This window comes from Stegostoma tigrinum, chromosome 8, assembly GCF_030684315.1.
Source record: "Stegostoma tigrinum isolate sSteTig4 chromosome 8, sSteTig4.hap1, whole genome shotgun sequence".
Classification (NCBI taxonomy): domain Eukaryota; kingdom Metazoa; phylum Chordata; class Chondrichthyes; order Orectolobiformes; family Stegostomatidae; genus Stegostoma; species Stegostoma tigrinum.
In genome coordinates, this window is record NC_081361.1 from 89336077 (window position 1) to 89358358 (window position 22282).

The window sequence follows — 22282 nt, forward strand, 5'->3', positions numbered from 1 at the left end:
GTTCACATGGATGAACCTTCAGAGGATGTAGAGTTAGGTTATGTGTTAAATTCCAGCAGTGGGTAGGCAGGAAGGAAGCTATATTTGGTGTAAAGTTTTTTTAAAGTTTGAAGTTCCCAGATTGTTTTCTGTGTCTGATACTGAATCTCAAAGACCTGAAAAATGCTGACTTGAACCATAACTCATCCAATGAAATAATCAATTTCTTCTAAACCTTTGCACAATGTCCCCTTTAGATGTCGATCTCCCCAAAATGGAAGGGAATGAGCCTTACGATAACCTCTTCGTGAAGTGGATGATTAAAAACAAGGTAAGCTCAGCTTGATTTTTTAAATATAAAGTAAGTGTTTTTGTGTTGAATAGTGTCAGCGTGTCCTCGGGTTCTCAATCGGAAGGTTGTCTGTTTCAATCCTTCTTCCAAGACCTGAGCATTAAATCTAGCCTGACACTGCATTGTCCTTTGTTGAGAGATGGCTCAGCTAATGACACTGCCATCCTTTTGGTATTAAACTCTATGCTGTCCCAGTTCCACAACAATGTAAAAGAGACCACAACTTATTTAATAACAGGGTGTTTTTCTTGGTGACATGGGCAGTTCTTAACCATTAATTAACTGTTACCTGTCAAAGCTTAGGTGCAATAAGAATTTACACTTTTAAAGAATCTTCATGTTCTTAACTTGTGCAAAATTTCACAGATAATGCGATAACCTCTTTTAGAAACATCAGTTAATCATAGAGATATACACCTCTGATCCAACTCCTCCAGGCCAACCAGATATGCTATAAAATCGAGTCCCATTTGCCAGCATTTGGGATTAGGTTTATATAGGATATCTGGTTGGCGTGGACAAGTTGGACCAAAGGTCTGTTTCCACACTGTATATCTCTATGACTCTGATGTTTCTAAAAGAGGTCATATTTGTGAAACTTTGCACAAGTTAAGAACGTGAAGATTATCTATACGTGTAAATTCTTATTGCAGCAAAGCTTTGAAAATTCAAACCATTGGCATGAGATGAACTATGGTTACCGCTTCTCTTCCGCTGTCAGGTGAATCATATGAACTTGTGGAGGCCATTCAGCCCATTATGTCTGTGCTGAAATTCAGCCTGATTTGCCTCATTGCCTGATCCGTACTTCACTTACTTCACTTACTTCACTTACTTCACTTACTTCACTTACTTCACTTACTTCACTTACTTCACTTACTTCACTTACTTCACTTACTTCACTTACTTCACTTACTTCACTTACTTCACTTACTTCTCTTTGGTCCATTTCCCTTGATAATCAGCCTTACTGAACAAAAAAGAACTACTTGATCTGAGTCTTGGAAACTTCATGTAAGCTGATCACCTCTGTTATCTTTTTGAGGAAATGGTGGTTCCTAATTTTGCCCTGAATGGCATAGATCTAATTTTAAATAAGTCCTCATATCCTTCTGGTAAATTTGTACCATACCACCTTCAAAGTCAGTATACCCTTGCTGTAGAAGACTGTTCAAAGCTGAACACAGTACCCCGGAGGAGGATGGGCCGTGTCTACATAACTGCCTCTTAAGGTAAAGGTTAACATTATGCTTTTAATTGCAACTTAATTTATAACTTTTAATTTTTCTACATGTCCACTAGCTCTTTGTCAGTAATGTACATAGACATCCAAAACTCTTTGATTCTTCATAGTACTTGCCTTCTTCCCACTCGCACCTTAATCTGATTTGTCTTCTTTGAATCTGTACTGATTCTAATGAGTTCAGCCAGATGGATATCATAGAATATGAGTTCCCTGATTGGAGCTGTTAATCTGGTCCAATCAGGGACCCCGGATGGCAGATAAAAACAGGAGTATCAGACATCCTGGCACCCAGAGAGTTGGTTCTGAGGGAGCTGGATCAGTGTCAAAGATTTGATTTATTATTGTCACATGTACTTAGTTACAGTGTAAAATTTTGTTTTGCTTGCAGTATTGGTAGATCATAACAATACAAAGATCACAAGCTGATTGAGCGGAGTGAGGAATACAAAGTTACAGCTGCAAAGAAGCTGCACCAAAAGCGAGATCAGCATTAGATTTGAAATTTGAGAGGTCCATTCAGAAGTCTAATAACAGCAGGGAGGAAGCTGTTCTTGAACCTGTTGATATGTGTGTTTAAGCTTTTGTATCTTATGCCTCATGGATAAGGTTGGAAGAGATTATGAACAGGATGGGAGAGAACTTTGATATGTTGGCTGCCTTTCAGAGGTAGAAGTATAGATGGAGTCAATGGACATTCCATATGTAAATAAAGGGTGACTTGGTAAGGGATACTGGCCCCAGGGGAATGATTTCAGGTGATCGGTGAGGCAGCACATTGTGCCCTTTAAGTTGCCACTAATTATCCACCTTGATTCTGAATCATGAGTCAAGGAAGTCAGCCATGGACCACCTTATTCAGAACTTAATGGCAGAAATGGCAAGAAGAGGGGGAGTTTCTTCCCGAGCAAACTTGCCCTCCTTACCCCCTCCAGCAAGCAGAAAATCACACCTATTGTAGCTGTATTGAAAGCTTATTCGCTGGTACAGTTTACTTGTGTCTGTGTTTAGCTTGATTGATATCAAAAGAGCGGAAGGGGGGCCACAGATTCTGAGAACATCTGTTTTTTTTAGGAGATGATAGAGCAGTTTTAAACAGGAAACTTCTGCTGCAGCTTCTGTACACAATGCTAAGCCGTCTAATTTAGGATTTCAGCTTTTCCATATTTTGTGCATAATTTACAAATGTACCAATCAAGTTCAAATACAGACCCTCAAGAGAGCAGTTGCGTTTTCCCAAATACTGGTTGACTGCGTGTGTTTTTTTAACAATATTACTTACTGAATAATATTGCGGTTGAAATTAAAACTGGGGGCATAGCCTCAAAATAAGGGGGAGAAGATTTAGGACTGAGTTGAGGAGGAACTTCTTAACCCAAAGGATTGTGAATCTGTTGAATTCCTTGTCCAGTGAAGCAGTTGAGGAACCTCGTGAAATATTTTTAAGACAAAGATAGATTTCTGAACAGTAAAGGAATTAAGAATTATGGTGAGTGAATCCGAGGTTACAAAAGATCAGCCATGATCTTATTGAATAGTGGAGTGGGCTAGAAGGGCCAGATGGCCTACTGTTGCTCCTATTTTTATGTTCTTATGTTCTTATATTCTTCTAAATAAAGATATGAAGGAAGAAAAACCTAATGTTGTGGATACTACAGGTTCTGAAATGAAAACAGGAGGTGTGGGGAATACCTATCAGGTCAGGCAACATCTATCGAGAGATGTGCAGTTTCACTCCCCACACTGTTTCCCACCATTGACAGCCATTCCTTTGTCTTGGACCCATACTTTGGAATTCTCTCCCTAACTTGTCTATCTCTCCACTAACTCTTATCCTTGTCTTCGAAGGCTGTCTTTAAAACCTACCTCTTTCACGCCAAGCTCCTTCCCAGGTCAGTCCAAATTGGGGATAAAGAGTGCTTGTGAAGCAGTTTTGAAATTTATTTCAAAGGAAGTACATTCTTATACGTATGTTATTTGTTTCTTATGCCAAAGGACACCATCTGTTTCAGAAAGTGTATAACGACTTTTCTCTTATTCACACATCGCAAATCATGACTCTTCACACAACTGTAACATTATTAGCAAGTGTGAACCCTCCATGTATGGAAAGGTCCCTTTGTATCCTTTTCAATATTTGCCCCTTAAGATAACATTTACTGAAACTGAAGTCGATACTATATTGCTGAGGCTTTTTGCTCAGGATATTGTTTCTGGAGGTGAGGAATACGAAGGATATTACTTTAAGTTTATTTCCATCAGGCACTTGCTGATAAATCATCATTAGACACAAGGAAAAGCTCGATTTACAATATAATATTAGGCCCAATCTCCACTGAATGACACACCAAATATTGGGAAACTTCCCAATTCCCACATCGTCCATCTGCTCACTTTGACATGGCAACTTAGTGTGAACTTGGAGGACTAGCTTTCTACATAAGTAACTAGATCAAGGAGTAATATCCTTGCAGTCAGCAGGTAGAGATTTTCACGCTGCCTGCTTTGAAGTTTTCTGTAACAATATCAACGTTCTTTATTGCACTTTTAATGTATTAAAATGTTCTAACAGAAGTTTTATCAAATAAAATTTGTCATCAAATCACAATAGAAGTTCAGACTTGGTCAAAGAAGGCTAGGTTTTGAGGAGCAGCAAAAACAGAGAGAGAAGTGGAAATACGAGAGGTTTTGGAAAGGAATTCCGATGTAGACATTTGAAGGTATGACTAACTATGGTGGGACAAAGGAAATTGGGGGTGCACGGGGAACTGGAGTTGAATGGGTGCAAGTAAGATCTCCGAGTGTTGTAGGGCTGCAAGAGGTTACAGACACAGAGACTCAGTTTCTCAGCTGCAATCTAATTTTTACTTTATTCGCTCATGGGATGCGGGCATTTCGTTAGCTGGTCCAGCATTTACTGCCTGTTCTTAGTTGCCCTTGAGGCAGTGGTGGTAAGTTTCCATCTTCAACTGCTTCAGTCACTTTCAAATCAGTTAACTTGCTTTCCAAACCTGAGGTTTCTACTCCCTCTATAATGATCTTGGTTGAACTTTGACAGTGAGAGGTCAGCTCATTCGACTTGCCCAATGCACAATTTGATAATGTGCTAAATGAGATCTGAGGTTGAAAATGGCAATTTATTTGCCACCAGCATTGTTTCAAAAGTTGTTAACCATTCTGCTACTTAAGAAAATGACTGGGAGCAGTATAGTGAAAGCAAAATGCACCCCTCCTTCCAATCCCGTTTCAAGCTCAGTTTGGAAATCCTGCAGTAGACAATGCCCTACAGTGACATATCACTTACTGACAGTGCAAGTCCCTTCTCATCTGTGCACCGATCCTGTTCCTCAAGGGAAATTAGGGATGCTGATTTTGCCAATAATGCTCACATCACATGGAATGAATTGAAAAGAGAAAGGATCAGGTGTAAGAGGGGTTTGTTGTCCTAAGCAAAGGTTTATTTCACATTTCCAGAAACTGCTGTACCTAACCGAGGTAATGCTGCATGGTTTGTAAAGAATCAGAAGGAAGTGCACAGCATTTTAGCAACCACTACCCTACTTTTCAAAAGCACAAGCTGTGCCCAGTTCTTTGCAGGCATATGGCACCAATCCATTTGGCTTGTGATCAAGTAAATGTACTATCTGTCAAATATAATGCATGCTGCCATTCTTCCTTCATAATCAGGAATTCATAAGGTTGAAAACATGACAAGGCAATCTGTATGCACTTCTACTTGTTTGTCAATCCAACATTTGTCTTTCTGTTTAAAATGTTGAAAGCCTTAATAAAGGTGGCACTAAATGGGGTGTGCAGCTTTGGGAATGAACTCAAAATATTTCACTCCCCACAAGGAAGAAAGAAGCCAGATCTTTCCCTAAATTTGATGCAGAGTGACGCCAACAGCATGGGTTCAATTCCTGTACTGGCTGAGGTTACTAGAAAGGTCATGCCTTCTCTACCTCAAACCTCACCTGAAGCATGGTAACCCTTGGGTTAAATTTACCATTAGTTGTTTCTTTCTAATGACACAGCAGCCCGAGGGTGCTCTGGTGCAATGGTGATTTTACCTTCAGTCTATGCTGTCCTTCGTTTTTCTTCATGATCTCCCTTCTCATTGACTCTTCCTCACACAAAACACATTAAAGTTTCTTATTATTGAAGTTATGTTTCAATAATGTCTTCTTTGCAGTTTCTACGATATATTTCGTGATCCTCCCATTGCCAATCTAGAGAGATGGTGTGATCGTCTGCTGTGCATGTCAATAGAGTGTACACCTCTCACTACCAAACAACAGCACATATTCTTAAGCTGCTGGAACACAGTTAGTGTGTTCAGAACAAACCAGGATTGCACCATTGGAAGTAAATGAGAATGTTGAGGTGGGATTGCAGTAAATGCAGCGGACTTGCTAGCAAGAGCATTATAGGTTTCCTTAATTCAGATCTTACCAGCACATAGTTGTATGGCTCAGCCTACATTCCACCCAGTCATTTGAAAGTATGCCAAACAAACTTCAGTTCATAAATGTCCACAGTACTACATGACCTCCAACTCTCTCCACAGAACTGCCTTCCCCATCAGTCTAGGCATTGCACAATGATAGAGATTACCTGCTACAGAGACCCTTATAAGTGCAGACATAACAAATGCAGAGGCTGTACAGATCATGAGTTTGAATTCTGACATTCTAGAGGGGCAGTTTTAAATTGCTTGCTCGACAGAAATCCGTCAGGCAGGCTGTTAAGATCTTCCTTGGGAAGTTCTATTTTAACAAAGAACAGGATAACACAGGAACAGTCCTTCAGCCCACCAAGCCTGCACCGACACATGGCACCTTTCTAAACAAAAACCTTCTGTCTCCATGCAGTCTGTATCCTTCTGTTCTCTGCCTATTCATGTGTCTGTCTAGATACCGCTTAAACTCTGCTGTTGTATCTGCTTTTACCACCTCCTCTGGCAGCCCATTATGGGCCCTCGCCACTTCTGTGTAAAAAATCTTGCCTCTCACATCTCCTTTAAACTTAGCCCCTTTTACATTCGGATGTCCTTTTACATGAATTGCATATAGTTACTATGTAAGTACAGGAAGTGATTACAGAGGCAAGTAGAATGTTGGCATTTATTGCAAGACGAATGGAAAATAAAAATAAGGATGTTTTACTGCATCTTTACAGGCCCTTTGTTGAGACCATATTTGGAATACTATGTATTAGTCATTGCACTTAGGTGAAAACAAAGTTATAGTTCTTTGAGAAACTGTTTGGTTCACCCCATTCATTCCTGGTTTGACTTAAGAAGGAAATTCAAACAGATTGGACCAATACTTGTTGGAGTTTGGAGTAGGAGGTGAACTCATTGAAACATGTAAGATCTTGAGTGGACTTTATAGGGTGAGTATTAGAAGGATGTTCTTTCTTGTAGGGGAGACGAGAACTAAGGTACACAGTTTATGGAGAAGAAATATCTCCTAGAGGGTCATTGTTATGGACAGTTCTCTTCTTCAAAAAGGACTGGAGGTTGTGCCGTTGAATTTATTCAAGGATGAGTTGATTAATTTTGATTAACAAGGGAGTCAGAAAATAGTTGAGACCACCGTCAGACCAACTGTGATTTTATTATGAAGCAGGCTCAACGCATCAAATGGCTAATTCTGCTCCCAGGTTCTATGGTTCCTGTGATTTCTCCCTTTGGAATTGGGTGTTGGATTCAAGTCTGACTGAAAAAGGAAGAAAAAGGGCCATGTGGCAGTGATTGGTAGACAATTAGTAGACAAAGGGTTTGCTGGCGAGCAGTTAAGAAGAGTGACAGGTTCCTAAGTCTGGAACAAAGTGTGGGGCTGGATGAACACTGCTGCTTGGCCTGTTGTGTTCATCCAACCCCGCACCTTGTTGTCTTGGATTCTCCCGCATCTGCAGTTCCCATTATCCCTAAGTCTGGAAGCCAGTCAATAGGAGGCTGACAGTAGGAACTGCAGATGCTGGAAAATCTGAGATAACAAGGTGTAGAGCTGGATAAACATAGCAGGCCAAGCAGCATCATAGGAGCAGGAAAGCTGACGTTTCGGGCCCAAAACGGCAGCTTTCCTGCTCCTATGATGCTGCTTGGTCTGCTGTGTTCATCCAGCTCTACACTTTGTTATCTCAATAGGAGGCTGTACTGCTTGAAGGAGATTGAGCCTGTAGGTCAGGGAAGGAGGGAGAGAGACGGTGCCTCCATCTCAAAACTCTTCTTCCCCAACATTTTAAACTTACATATATTAGAAATAGCAGGAGGGTCAGAAACCCTGTCCTGAAGAATAACAGTTCTGCCCCCACCACCACCAATTTGTCACTGGTATGCCATCTCCAGGTAGTGGCCCAGTCCTTGATGAGTCAAGGAGAGGGAATCTAGGTTCCCCTTGAAAAATGTCAATCAGCCTCTGAACAAAGCCTTAAAGGGCTATTAAGCATCTTCAGCTGGCAACCCACTGCTTGTTGGTGGGTGACTCTTCAGTCACCAGTTCTACCTCTTGGAAAACACAGTGTTGGAGTTGGATGGTGCCAGCAGATTAACCAGCAGTATCACTTTTTTTGAGACTGGCTAAATCTGGATATCTTTGGGCTGTTGTAAAACTGCCCCTTCCCACTCATTTCAACGATTTGGAATTGTTGCTCTAAATGTCCTAATGGTCTGCTTCATCAAAGCCCTTATAAAAGTTGCATGCATTTTATTATATCTTTCCATTTTACATGTGAATATTTCAGGAGGAGACATGAACCAAGGTGACTGCTTCTACCTGATTCTGAAAGTAGTATGTTCATCAGTTTCCAAAACCTAAAGCACTTTAGTAAGCTTCCAGCCCAATGAGCATTAAGGTATTGCAATGAACTGGAACCTGTCTCTGTTCATGACTGAAGTGGCATCAAAGTTGAGAACATTAATGATGATACATACACCTGGTTTCATAGAAATGCATAGAAAGATGATTTTGGGCATCAATACTTCCACGTTAAATGCTTCTCTCATCCTCTATCTGAAGTACAGGTACAAAGGAGGTCAAATGAATAACCAATAGCCTGTTATTCTGACTTCGTATTTATTTTGTACAGACACTAATGTGTTAACCAATGAGTTGGAGCTGAGGCAGCACTCAGAGTTTCTGTTCACTCAACAGTGAGATTCTGTTTAAACAAAAGTCTCTATTAACCATAGCAAAAAATAACTTGTGACATGAAAATGCGACATAGACTCCGGTGAAAAGCAAGGTCTTTTGTTACTCCAGAGAAAATTAGTGCTTCAGGTCAGTTACATTATATAAATTATACATATAATGCCAGTCTCTGTCATTTATAGCTGTGTGGTCTTCAGGTATGATTGACACAGAAGAATTAACCAAATCTCAATCCTGGCTGAAGTTGTGCGTAACTACATGGAGCTATAGAATGGTTACAGCATCAAAGAATAACATTTATTGGGTGGCACAATGACTCAGCGGTTAGCACTGCTACCTCATAATGCCAGGGACCCAGGTTTGATTCCACCCTTGGGTGACTGCCTCTGCACAGTTTGCACATTCTCCCTGTGATTGCATGGGTTTCCTCCAGGTGCTATGGTTTCCTCCCAAAGATATGCAGGTTCGGTGGATTGGTCGTGCTAAATTACCCATTGGGACCAGGGATGTGCAAGTGGATTAGCCATGAGGAAATGCAGGGTCACAGGGATAGTGTAGGGAGTTGGGTCTGGGTGGGATGCTCTTTGAAGGTCATTATGGACTTGATGGGCTGAATGGCCTGCTTTCTCACTGTAGAAATGCTATGATTCCAGATTCTATGAACAACATTTATCCTGTTGTCTTTGCACCAGCTATGTGTGAGAGCAAATCAGTTAGTTCTATTCCCAGCATCTATTGCCTGTAGCCTGTGCATCTTTGATTTTGTTTAACTAATAAAACACTGGAATTTTCTTGTCTAATATTCCCTTCTCAGTCTTTTGTTTCAATTCTCTGTCCTTTATTTATTCTCAGTCTCTTTCTTCCTCCCCGTCTGTTTAATATTTCTTTGTCTTTATTTTTTTCCTTTCTCCTGTACATCTTTGGATTGTGGGAAGAAACTAGAGCACCCAGACGAAACCCATGCAGGCACGGGGAGAACGTGCAAACTCCACACAGACAGTTGCCCGAGATTTGAATCGAACCCGGGTTCCTGGTACTGTGAGGCAGCAGTGCTAATCACTGAGCCACCGTGCCACCCCTTTGTTTCCACATTATTGATCTCTTTGAAACATCAAGGTCAGATGTGCAGTTTGTCACCCGAGATCTTAAGTATTTTCCACGGATGATCTTGACTGATTTAGGTTTTGGGTAGAAATAAATTCAGTTCTAATTTTGAGTTATTCAAGAAATTATATGTTAAGAGTATTTTGTACTTAATAAAGGATAAACTTAAAAAGACCAGAAATCCAGGGAAGGGGGTACAGTTGCAGAGATGGAGTGAGTGTGAGGTAGCAGAGGGAAGATAGTGGTACTTACTGTGGTGGAGTCATCTTTTGGTTTGTTTGACTTTCTTTTAAAAAGCACATGTTGTACTTAAAAATGCAGTCTATTTTGGTGATGACAACATAGAAGTTTACAATGAATGCACTAAGGCTTAAGACTGACTTTATTATGTATTTGTTTTCCCTAACATAATAGATCACTGTTCAGTGATGCCCAGTTTGGGTTCTGCCAGGGCCACTCAGCTCCTGACCTCATTACAGCCTTGGTTCAAATCTGGACAAAAGAGCTGAAATTCAGATGTGAGGTGAGAGTGATAGCCCTTGACATCAAGACTGCTTTCAACTGAGTGTGTCACCACAGAGCCCTAGCAAAACCGAAATCAAAGGGTTTCGGGGGTAAACTCTCTTAGTGTCATACCTGACACGTAGGAAGATGGTCATTATTATTGGAGGTCAGTCATTGCAGTTCCTCAGAGTAATGTCCCAGGCTGAACCATCTTCAGCTGCTTCATCAATGACCTTCCTTCCATCATAAGGTCTGAAGTGGAGATGTTCGCCGATGATTGATTGTACAATGCTGAGCGCCGTTTGTGACTCCTCAGACACCGAAGCAGTCCGTGTCCAAATGCAACAAGTTCTGAACAATATTCAGGCTTGTGTCTGTAGGTGTGAGGCTGGAAAAGCACGGTAGATTAGACGTCCAGGTAATTCAGTGTTTTGTGCCAAAACCATTCAGAATTCAAGCTTGGACAGAAAACTGGCAAGTAACATTCACGCCACACAAATACCAGGCTATGACCATCAGCAACAAGAGACAATCTAACCACTGCTCCTTGACATTCAATGGCGTTACCATCACTGTCAACATCCTGGGAGTTATCATTGACCAGAAACTTAGCTGGACTCACCACATAATTGCAGAGGCTACAAGGGCAGGATGGACACTAGGAATACTGTGTCGACTAACTCACCTCCCCAAAACCTGTTCACCATCTACAAGGCACAAGTTGGGAATGTTATAGAATAGTCCCCACTTGCCCTGGATGAGTGCAGCCCCAACAACACTGCATCCACAAGCATTCACTCCCTCCACTGCCGTAGTGTGTACTATCTATGAGAGAATTAACCAAAGGTTCTCCGGACAGCACCTTCCAAACCCACGACCACTTCCATCGAGAAGGACAAGGGCAGCAGACATATGGGAACACCACCACCTTCAAGTTCCCCTCCAAGCCACTCACCATCCTGACTTGGAAATATCCTATTTCTTCACTGTTGCTCGGTCAAAATCTTTGAATTTTCTCCCTAATGGCATTGTGGGTCAACCCACAGCAGGTGGACTGTAGCAGTTCAAGAAGGCAGCTCACTACCATCTTCTCAAGGGCAACCAGGAATGGGCAATAAATGCTGGTCAGCCAGCGACACCCACATCCCACAAAATGAATAAATTTTAAGAAAGACTTCTGGACTGATTAAACTGTCTACATGTTAAGATTGTGTACAACCCAGATACATGGAAATGTGTGTGAAGCTAAACTTTGATGTATGGTTATCCCTCTACGTTCCGCTAGAGGTTATAATTTAGAACCTTTATTTCATTTCAGCGACTGGCAGCTATCCCTGTGTCCTCATTTTTCAGTGACCAGGCCAAGAGCCAGTTTGAGAAGTACATTCGCATCTGCTTTATCAAGGTCAGTCAACTGAATTACAAATTGGGAGTGGTGGCAGAGTCCTTTTGATGACCAGGCCTGCTGCTAAGAATTAATGAAGCATGAATGCAAAACACGTGTATGCGCATCTCTACTTCGTATGTTCTCTAAAATGTCCTTCTTTTTTTAAACAGCAAGACAGTACTTTGAATTCAGCGGAGAGCATTCTGAGAAACTGGAAATAAAAGCTATTGCTTCACTGACGGAGTAGCAATCTACATATCAACCTGACCGGCCTTAAATTTCTTTGAGTAAAACAGGTAGTCTTCCGCTCTTCCTTGCTTTCCTCAAAGCACTGAATTGAACAGGTCAAATTTTACAGGAACTGGGAGCCTGCTAAATATCATCTGGCTTTTGAGGTTTCACCTGGAGATGATTGGTTCTACGATACAACAAAACATATCCCTGCTGAAATTGATTTGGTACAAATCTGGCGATCATCATGATTCTCTTCAAGCAAATGAAAGTACTGATGTATAAGTAGATTTCCTCCAGTTCTCAACCAGGGCAAGATATTATGAACACTGTAAAGTTGTGGTTTCACTATTCTGAACTTGATGTTCCCATTACAGTACCACTGGCTGCGGGAAAGGAATTGGAAGTTCTACCCTCTGATGTTTGTTTTTCTTCTTATATACCTTGAACATGTGATATTTTTCAAACAAATATGGAATCCTCAATCTTTCCAACTCAGCCTCTGCTCTTTATATTGGGCTAAATGAATTAAATGAATGTCATAATGTCCCAGGGACTGCTTTCTCATTAGAAAGAGATAACTAATGGTGAGTTTACCTGAGGAACTCCACACCTCTGGCAAAGGGTGAGATTGAGAAGGCAGGATCTCTATGGTGACATCAACTAGTATGGGTAATTGAGCCTACACCATTAGGCACCACTTTCTATTACAAATCAACTATCCAGCCACCAGACCTACCCAAGCTGCACTATATCATGAAGGAAACCAATTATCCCTCTTTTGGAATACTCCCCAGTTCAGTTGATCTTATAAGGGCCATCAGTCAAGAAAATAGACTTTTCCTAGCGCCTGGGTCAACACATGATTGAGAGTAGGCTGAAAAGCTGGTATTGCATTTATGTTTCCTCTTCTGTACAGGATAGAGTTGGGTAATTCCCCAAATTGTTGGGTAGATGCCGGTAGCTGGAACATCTTGGTTATCATCATGGCAATCTTTAATACATCTTCAGCACTATAGCCAAAATGTTCCCGAGGCCATAACTTTTTGCCACAGACTGGCTCTGAGCTGTTTCTTGAAATCACACGGAGTGAGTTGATTGAGCAACAAATCAAACTCTGTGATGATGGTAGCCTCAGGAGGAAGCCATTATGAATCATCCATTCTGACTTATGTTCAAAGATGGCTTGAATAACTCACTTTTGCTCCTTGCACTTGTGTTGGCTTCCATCCTCACGGAGAATGGAAACATTCATGGACATTCAGTGGGTTTCTGAGATAGGAGTGCTGTCCAACAATGACAGGCATTCTGAGAATGAGCAAAGACTTGATTATAATATGCAAGGTTCTGAAGGGCTTAATAGGACAAATGCTGAGATAATGTGTCCCATAGCTGACCATCTAGAACACTCAGATAATTGTAAATTGTTGAAATAACTTGTTCCAGAGGATGCTCCATCATTCAGTGTATGCATGGCTGAGATTGACAGATTTTTGACCTTTAGAGGAATTGAGAGATATTTCATGGAGGAAGTGATGAAGTAATAATGTTACTAAGCTAGTAATCCAGAGTTTCTGACTCATGTTCTGGGGGCACAGGGTTTCAATCACACCACAACTGATTATGAAACATGAACTCAGTAAAAATCTGGAATTAAGTGTTTATTTAATTGTGTCTATTTAACCACTGTTCATTGTTGTCAACAGACACCTGGTTTGAAAGTGTCCTTTAGGGAAGAAAATCTGCTATTCTTACTTGGTCTAGCCCACATGTGACTCCTGACCCACAGCAATATGATGTCTCTGAAATAGCCAAGAAAACCATTCAATTCAAGAACAATAAATACAGTCATGGGATCAAAAACAAAGTTGCTGAAAAAGCTCAGCAGGTCTGGCAGCATCTGTGGAGGAGGAAAAAGAGTTAACATTTCGGGTCCGGTGACCCTTCCTCAGTGACGAGGATGATCTTGGGCTACAGTCTGATATGATCAACTAGTAAATTGCGCTGAACCATAATGGATGGAATTTAATTCTGATAAGTGTGAGGTGACACATTTTTGGAAATTTTATAAGGGAAGGATAGACACAATGAATAGTAGTTCCAGGAAAGTACTGAGGAACAAAGGGACCTTGGTATACAAGTCCATAGAACCCTGAAGGTATCAGCACAGGGAGACAGAGTGGTGAAGAAAGCATAAGAGTTGCTTGCCTTCATTAGTTGGGTTGTAGAATTTAGGAGCAAGCAAGTCTTGTTACAACTTTATAGAACATTGGTTTGGCCACAGATGGAATACTGTGTTTAGTTCTGGTCACCATACCATCAGAAGGAAATGATTGCACTGGAGAAGGTGCAGAGGAGATTCACAAAGATGTTGCCTCGGATGAAATCTCAGTTATGAAGACAGATTAGATAAGGTAGGGTTGTTTTCCATGCGGCCAGTAGGTTGGGGGTGGGGTCTTATTGAAGTATACAACATTATGAGAGGCATAGACAGGGTAGACTTTGAGAGAATCTTTTCCCCATAGCAAACATGTCTAAGACTAGAGGGTACAAGTTTAAGGTGAGGAGCATGTGGTTTAGAGAAGATCTAAGAGATAGAAATTTTATCCATGATCACAGGTATCATCATCATTTACCAATCCACTTGTGGTCTTAACCCCAGCTATTTCTAACCTCCTCCAGCCCTTCCACCATCTCTGCACTGCTCTGAAGCTGATCTTTTGCCCATTCCTGTATTTGCCCATTTTTCTGTTTGTTGCCATGTCTTCATTTGCATTGGCTCTGAACTCTGGACAAGTCCACTTCCTTCCTCTTTTAAAACAGGCCCTTAAATCATATCACTCTGACTTAAAAAAAAAGTCCCTGATACTAATTGCTTATGTGATTTGCTGTTAAATTTTCTTTGCTAAGACTTCTCTGACATTCCTTCAGAGATTTTACCTAGTTAAAGGTGCTATATCAAGGCAAATAGCTATAAAACAGAGGGGAGGAAAATGAAGTGGATGATACCTTGATGACTACATCTTCAGTCTGCAGATGGTGCTGTTGTGTAGTGCCTGCTGTCTTCACTCAAACAACCTAACTGATGACGAGCACTGGGTAAGGATTACAATATCGAAAAAGTTGTCATATTATTGGAATAATTATATTTGCACCTCCCAAACTAACTAAATTTCCAGATAATTCTGCATTGAAACTGCTATTTCCAGTTTGATCATACAAGTTGCTTCAAATTTTAATCTTTGTTAACAGCGGAACATTGTGGCCCCAAATTTTACCTTTGTAATGTTTCCAACAGCTCAAAGAAAATCATTCTGCAAAAGTTACCAGTAATCTTGTAGGCACTGTTCTATTTTTGACCTACACAAACAGCCCTGCTTAGAGAATTGGGGAAATGAAAACAAATTGCTGGAGAAATCATTCAGTCTGGGAGCATCTGCAAAAAGAACACACAATTACTGTCTTGGGTCCAGTGACCCTCCTTCAGAACTAGAAAAGATGGTGAAATTTGAATTCAACCAATAAGTTAAAAAATCAGTTAGTAAATCTGGAACTGAAAGCTAATCTCCAGGAAACTATCTTCAACTGCTATAAAAACCCAACTAATTTAGGAATGTCTCTGCTTGGTCCCAGACCCACACTGATTCCTAAATGCCCTTTGAAATGGCCTAGCAAGTTCTATCAAGCCACCATGAGAATTTATCTATGGTTGTACATGGAAACCCTCAACTCAAGGGAGGTGGTAGCATAGCAGTAATGTCACTGAACTACCAATCCAAACTCTAGGCTATTGTTTGAGGATTATAGGTTCAAATGGAACACCAGATGGTGAAATTTGAATTCAGTAAAATTCTGGAACTATCCTGAGGGTGGCCATGTACCAATTGATGAATATTGTAAAAAAACCATCTGGTTCACCAACGTTCCTTAGGGAATGAAATCTGCCATCCTGACTTCGCCTGGCCTACTTGCGCCACAGGAATATGGTTGATGCTTAACTGTCCTCTGGGCAATTAAGAATGGGCAATAAATACTATTCTAGGCAGAGAGGCCCACATTCTATGAAAGAATTAAAAATAAATTCAAAAGGCACTGGGATTTGCATCTTAAGTGTTGAAACTTGCAAAGCGACAGACCAGGTGCTGGGAAATGGGATTACAATGGTGCTGGTTTATTCAGCCACTGCAGAAACAATGGGCTGAAATGACCTCTTTATGTGCTGAACCTTTTCCATGGTTGTGTGGAATGTATAAAATAGGAAGTTATAATACAAGGAAAGAAGTTGCATTTATATAGGCCCTTTCATGATCTCAGCATGTCCTGACGCACTTCATAGTCAAAGAAATAATTCTGAAATATAAATTTGGTATTTGTTTGAAGTGACTGGTAAGCCTTCCCTGAAATTAAGGACCCAGGAGGTGGAAATCATGTTGCTCGAGAATTGTGCTGACCAATCAGGAGCTGGCAGTTGCAAAAGCAGGCTTCATCGGCAGCAATGCCCATGAGGAGAAGCCTGGGATTGCTGAAAGACCAGATCACAGATAATTGAGGGAAGAATGAGGGTCGTGGCGTGGGAGTCATGGATGTGCTGAGGGGGCCAGCAGCAAGGGCACGACTCAACGCACATCCATTGCCAGGTTCCTCAATCAGTGTCATTAAATGAACGAATCCCCATCCAGTAATGAGGCCATAAAAATATGGAGTTTGCTTTTCAGGCTTTCCATGCAGTGACTGCTCTGCTGTTACTGATTCAGTACTATCGCTGGCATGAGGCCTTAAATGGGCATTAATTTCTGTCCCAGAGTTAATTGGAGCAGAGGGGGGAAACGGTAGCACTGTCCGCCCAAGGCACCCTGCCATTCAACCACTACCACCCTTGCTGTAGAAGAGGGCATTACATACCACCCACAGTCACTGTTGTATCGTAATAATGGTAGCCAATTTACAGGCAACAAGCGCTCATAAAGCGGGTGTTAAAGGCAAAGACTGAGTATCTTAATTCCATCCTATGATACATGAAGTCTGCAACTGGTGATAGCACTGTTTAATACCTTGATTGAATTAAGTGATTGTTGTTGAAAAGTTACAGACTCTCACACTATTTGGAGATGCAACCCTTTTTAAATTGAGGAAAGCTATCAGAAAATATGGCTGACCAGTGCTTGAGATTATGAAAATACTGCAGATGCTTAATTAATGAAAAGTACCAATTTCAAGGTTGTAGTCCAATGGATATTTTAACTTATGTTGTAGATAAAGGTGAAAGATTGATTTGAAGAATTAACTTGGTTTCTCTGTCTACAGATGTTGCCAGAGCCAGAGATAGGGCAAGTGTGTTTGCCATCCGGGGAGACCGTTCAGCCTTATACGATATTCTAGGAGACAACAATGAAAGTGATGTCATGTAAAATCATCAGTGAGGCTCATGTGGGCTGTAAGTGAGGAGGCACATTCAGAAATGCGGTGACTGGGAACCTGTAGTTAACATGGAGATTCATTGCCTCTAAATTGAGAACTCAAATTCCCTGATTTGTGATACATTACAGCAACCAGTGAATGTGGGTTTAAGTTCCAGTGTATAACGTCCAGTCACGGTAATACATTATAAGGCAAGAACATTTGCAGTTAAATTGCAACATTGAAAAATAAATTACTGAAGCAATCAGAAATGAAGTGATCCAAACCTCCACTCATACCCACCACAATTGGACTAAACTAATGATTGCTCTGGCTGGGTACTCGAGGAAATTCAAACCTTACTAATGACATCAGAGTCCTTAAAAATCTCAGTCAATCAGGCTTATTTTATGAAGAAAGGTTGAACAGATTAGGCCTATACCTAATGGAATTTAGAAGAATGTTTAAAAAAAGGTATGAGCTATTCAGGGGAAAGGACAGCGTGAATTCCTGGAGAATGTTTCTTCTTGTGTTGGGGACTAAAACTATGTCCATACTAAAACTATGTTCCTCAGCGGTGGGAAGACTACCTTCTTCCATTTCATTTCTGAGGAAAGGTCACCAGATCCGAACGTTAACTCTGATTTTTCTTTACAGATGCTGCCTGACCTGCTGAGCTTTTCCAGCAACTTCTGTTTATGTTCTTTTGGTTTTTATGAATAAGAGATCTCTGTTTTAAGACAGAGATTGACTGTACTTTTTTTCTCTTTGCTATTAGACTGTGCCACAATGTTCCCGAAATGAAATGGAGGCTGGGTCTTTAAGTATATTGTGAGTGCTTCTTCAAAACAAAAGCAGCCACTGTTGTTTTAATTTCCAAAAGTGAAATGTCTAAAGTAAATTCAGATTGAATGTCAAGATCTCTCTCTATAGGAAAATGCTCACACCTTCAGTAGAAAACTGTCAATTTGGGAATCAAACCCAGTGGGGCTGATTTTTAACTTGTTTACAGCATGTCAAGAGGAAAAATTTTCAGACAGGCATTAATTTAGGCAGTCAGCGCACCCCTGAGAAATAGATAGAAGATGTGTTCTTTAGTTTGGATGTGTTGGTGGGCACAACACTCATGTTAAATTCATTTTTTCAAGGTAACCTACTCAATCATATGATCTCTTGGTGTGTGAAAATTTTGTTGAATGTATAAAAGCTGCTTATTCCATTCCACCCAACTTTACTTCAGCTGAAATATAACAGTGGCAGATGCAATACATTTTCAAGTATTGCGGAATTCCTGAGGGAATCAGGAATTTCCTTTATTATTTAACAGAAATTGCAGCACAGCACTTCCAATGTAACATACTCAAACAACATAAAGATGTTTTGCAATTACCAGTGCAGTTTGCAGCAGAACAAAGGTGGTGTACTCATCCTCATCTTTATATTGCTCAAACTATACCTGATGTCAAAATTTAAGGGTACACTCAAAGAACATGTAAGTTGTACTAAAATAGTTTTTTGGCATGATGTTTGTCAACAATATAAGTTTGTGGTTCAAGTGTTGGTAGCAATTCCATTTTTTTTCTGAAGTGCCTCTAAGTATATACAGTAAAGGGGTTAACTCTGTGGCTAATCATAGTTAAGATAACTGCAGATGCAAAATGCAGAAACTTAATCTATAAAAGTGGCTGGGGAATGGGGACTGAATTAGATATACAGGTATCAGAGATAATGGGAACTGCAGATGCTGGAGAATCCAAGATAATAAAGTGTGAAGCTGGATGAACACAGCAGACCAAGCAGCATCTCAGGAGCACAAAAGCTGACGTTTCGGGCCTAGACCCTTCATCAGAGAGGGGGATGGGGGTGAGGGTTCTGGAATAAATAGGGAGAGAGGGGGAGGCGGACCGAAGATGGAGAGAAAAGAAGAGTTGCAGTGGGAGAGAGATTCCCTGAGGTTGGTCCGGAGGGTAACTTCTTCCGGTTAGGCATCCCTGGAAGAGGCTTCGCAGTGAGGTTAAAAAAGCCTCTTCCAGGGATGCCTAACCTGAAGAAGTTACCCTCCTCCCTCCGGACCAACAGTCTGACTTCTAGTATCCCCTGGCACACAGATATTGGTTGGTCAACTACTTTAGATTTCTGCGTCTCCCTGGTTTTTATGCACTTGTTCTTCCCTCTTCTGCAAGGAGAAAGAAATTAAATGTTTTGAGAGAATGGAAGTGTAACATTTGCGGAGGGTGACTGTGAAAGATGGAGTGAAATGGCTACAAGATGAAGGTAGGTGTCATTGGTAGCTCTTAAGATGAAGAGATGATGAGGTCCTTTGAGAGAGAAAGAATGAGGAATCAATTAACCTAAAAGGTGGGTTGATCAGAGGTGTTCTGTACAGATGCATGCTGTGGAACTCTATGCATTAGTTACTTGAATGTGGGATGGTTCTTCTCTTTCTTGCTTTGATGAAGTCATAGGCATTTTGGCATTGTGTCCCAGAGTGAACTGGCACTCTCCTGTTGGTGACCGCCATTACCACTTATAGTCACAACTATTTGACATCAAGGGGCTGGCCTCTTTCTTCTGTCCATTGGAAAGAGTATTTCTCTGCAATTCCATACAACCACGGGGAAACTGGGAAAATGAGATGGGAACAAACACAGAATTTCTTGGCAAAGCTCAGCAGGTCTGGCAGTGTCTGAGGAGAAAAAAATCAGAGTTAATGTTTTGGATCTGCTGAACCTTCCCCAGAAATGAGATAGAAGAAGGTAGTCTTCCCATTGCTGAGACTTTATTATTGTGCTTGTAGTCCTGTCCTGACAAGGCTCTATTCCTATCCTTGAAGGTACCTCATAAATAGAAAATCTTAAACATCAGCAGTGGGCTATCATCACACCTGCCCATTCCAGTTTGTTTAGAAACCAGGAAGTAAGATGCTAATGCCAGGGTTGACTTAAAGAGTGAGAGCAATGCTTGTTCCAGCAACTTTCGTGTATCTGTTAGCTTACACCACTGCAGGCCTAAATATTAAACTTTCGGACATCGATGCCTGGCCCCAGTGCCATTGTGTTGTTAGACTGATACAAGGTCAATTTTCAATACTCAAAGACAACGACCTGGATTATGATCTGAAAGTAAATAAAATAGTTTACACTTGATATTGTCATTTGTATATTAATATTGCTTTGTTCCAGTGCTCTCCTGGCTCTTCATCTTCCAATCTCCATTTAAAAAAAACTCACCCTAACTGATAACAAAGTGTGAAGCTGGATGAACACGGCAGGCCAAGCAGCATCTCAGGAGCACAAAAGCTGACGTTTCGGGCCTAGACCTTTCATCAGATGAAGGGTTGAGACCCAGAATGTCAGCTTTTGTGCTCCTGAGATGCTGCTGGCCTGCTGTGTTCATCCAGCTTCACACTTTGTTATCTTGGATTCTCCAGCATCTGCAGTTCCCATTATCGTCCTTACTGATACTCTGCTTTCCATATCCTAACATACATTAAAGTTCATTCATCCATCACCCTTCATCCTGGCTGATTTATACTGGTTCCTGGTCAGTCAACAGGTCAGAATTAAACTGTGATTCCTTCTAAATCCATTCACAGCCTCATCTCTAGCTTTCTCCGAAACATGCAGAGGCGGGTTCTTTACACAGAGAGTTGTGAGAGCATGGAATGCGTTGCCAGCAGCAGTTGTGGAAACAAAGTCATTGGGGACATTTAAGAGACTTCTGGACATGCATGTGGTCACAGAAATTTGAGGGTGCATACATGAGGATCAATGGTCGGCACAACATCATGGGCTGAAGGGCCTGTTCTGTGCTGTACTGTCCTATGTTCTATGCTAGGCGTCTACCACTCTATGGATGTGAATGGAGTTGAGGACAATTGTTTCACCATGTTGCAGTGGGAATCTGGAGTTCACTGCCTGAAAGGATGGTGGAGCAAAGCCCCTTCTCATAGTTCAAATGTATTTGGGTATGCACTTGATGACTTCATCAGGCCATAACTTAGAAAGCTACAGACCAAGAACAAGAAAGTGTGATTAGTCTGGGAGTGCTTTTTCAACTTGGGTGGATATGATTGGTCACAAATTCTATGAGGTTAAATACTAGAAATTAAAGTTCAGTAGTTTTTCAATGCTCTGCCATTTCTTTGACTTCATCTATAGGCTCATATTGATTATCCGTTAGTGGCCCTGCTTAAGTTTCAATTTTTCTTTATGCTTCGAAAGAACACTACTATTTCTTTTTATATCCCTGATAAGTTGATTTTATAACTTCCCTCTACATGCTTAATTTTTTTAAAACATCTCTTATTATTCAGGGCCTTTTGTCCTTCTCTTTTTATGTCTTTCATTATGTTAATGTTTCCCTTTAGCTCTTTTGTTATTCCCAGTGACCCATAATTAGCTTCTTTGATATTGACTTAAGAACATATAAAAGTACAGCACAGTACAGGCCCTTCAGCCCTCGACGTCGTGCCAATCTAATAACTAGAATACACTTCTCTTGAACTCTACTGATGACCCTTTTAAACATTTCTCACCAGTCTTCTTTTGTTTTTCAAGCTTTTCTCCCAGTTTATATTCAATATCACTGTTACTAACTTATATTTTGCTCTTTTCTAATCAATTACCTTCATCTTTGACCTACATATATCAAATGAACCTCACTTTGTTATAATTCTTATAACTAAGATTGTCTATTATCCTTACTTTTCCCGTCTATGTTCATCGATAATTCTTTAAAAATCCCTGTAAATAGAAATTTTTGTATTGTTTGTCTTTTTCTAGGGTACTTTCTTCAGCATTCTCCTACTACCTCAACCCCACCCCATATGCCTTCCTTTATTCTCTGTGAGCATGTTCCAAATTTCCTGCTTCACCTGAACCGCTGTGCAAGCATTTGTTACTGTGGAATGGCAAATGCAATGTTCTGGA

The 22282-nt window shown here is 40.8% G+C and overlaps 1 protein-coding gene across 2 annotated transcripts in view; it reads left to right on the forward strand.

Annotated features, from left to right (window-relative positions):
- LOC125456600 (kynurenine--oxoglutarate transaminase 3-like) overlaps nucleotides 1–20617 on the forward strand; it is an 88848-nt gene extending 68231 nt beyond the window's left edge. For both annotated transcript variants that reach the window (XM_048539870.2, XM_048539871.2), the window contains 3 exons: nucleotides 237–310; nucleotides 11655–11741; nucleotides 11894–20617. In XM_048539870.2, coding sequence (XP_048395827.1) covers nucleotides 237–310; nucleotides 11655–11741; nucleotides 11894–11944 — 212 coding nt within the window. In that variant the 3' untranslated portion in view covers nucleotides 11945–20617. The remainder of the gene's footprint in view (nucleotides 1–236; nucleotides 311–11654; nucleotides 11742–11893) is intronic.
- Nucleotides 20618–22282: the final 1665 nt, after the last annotated feature.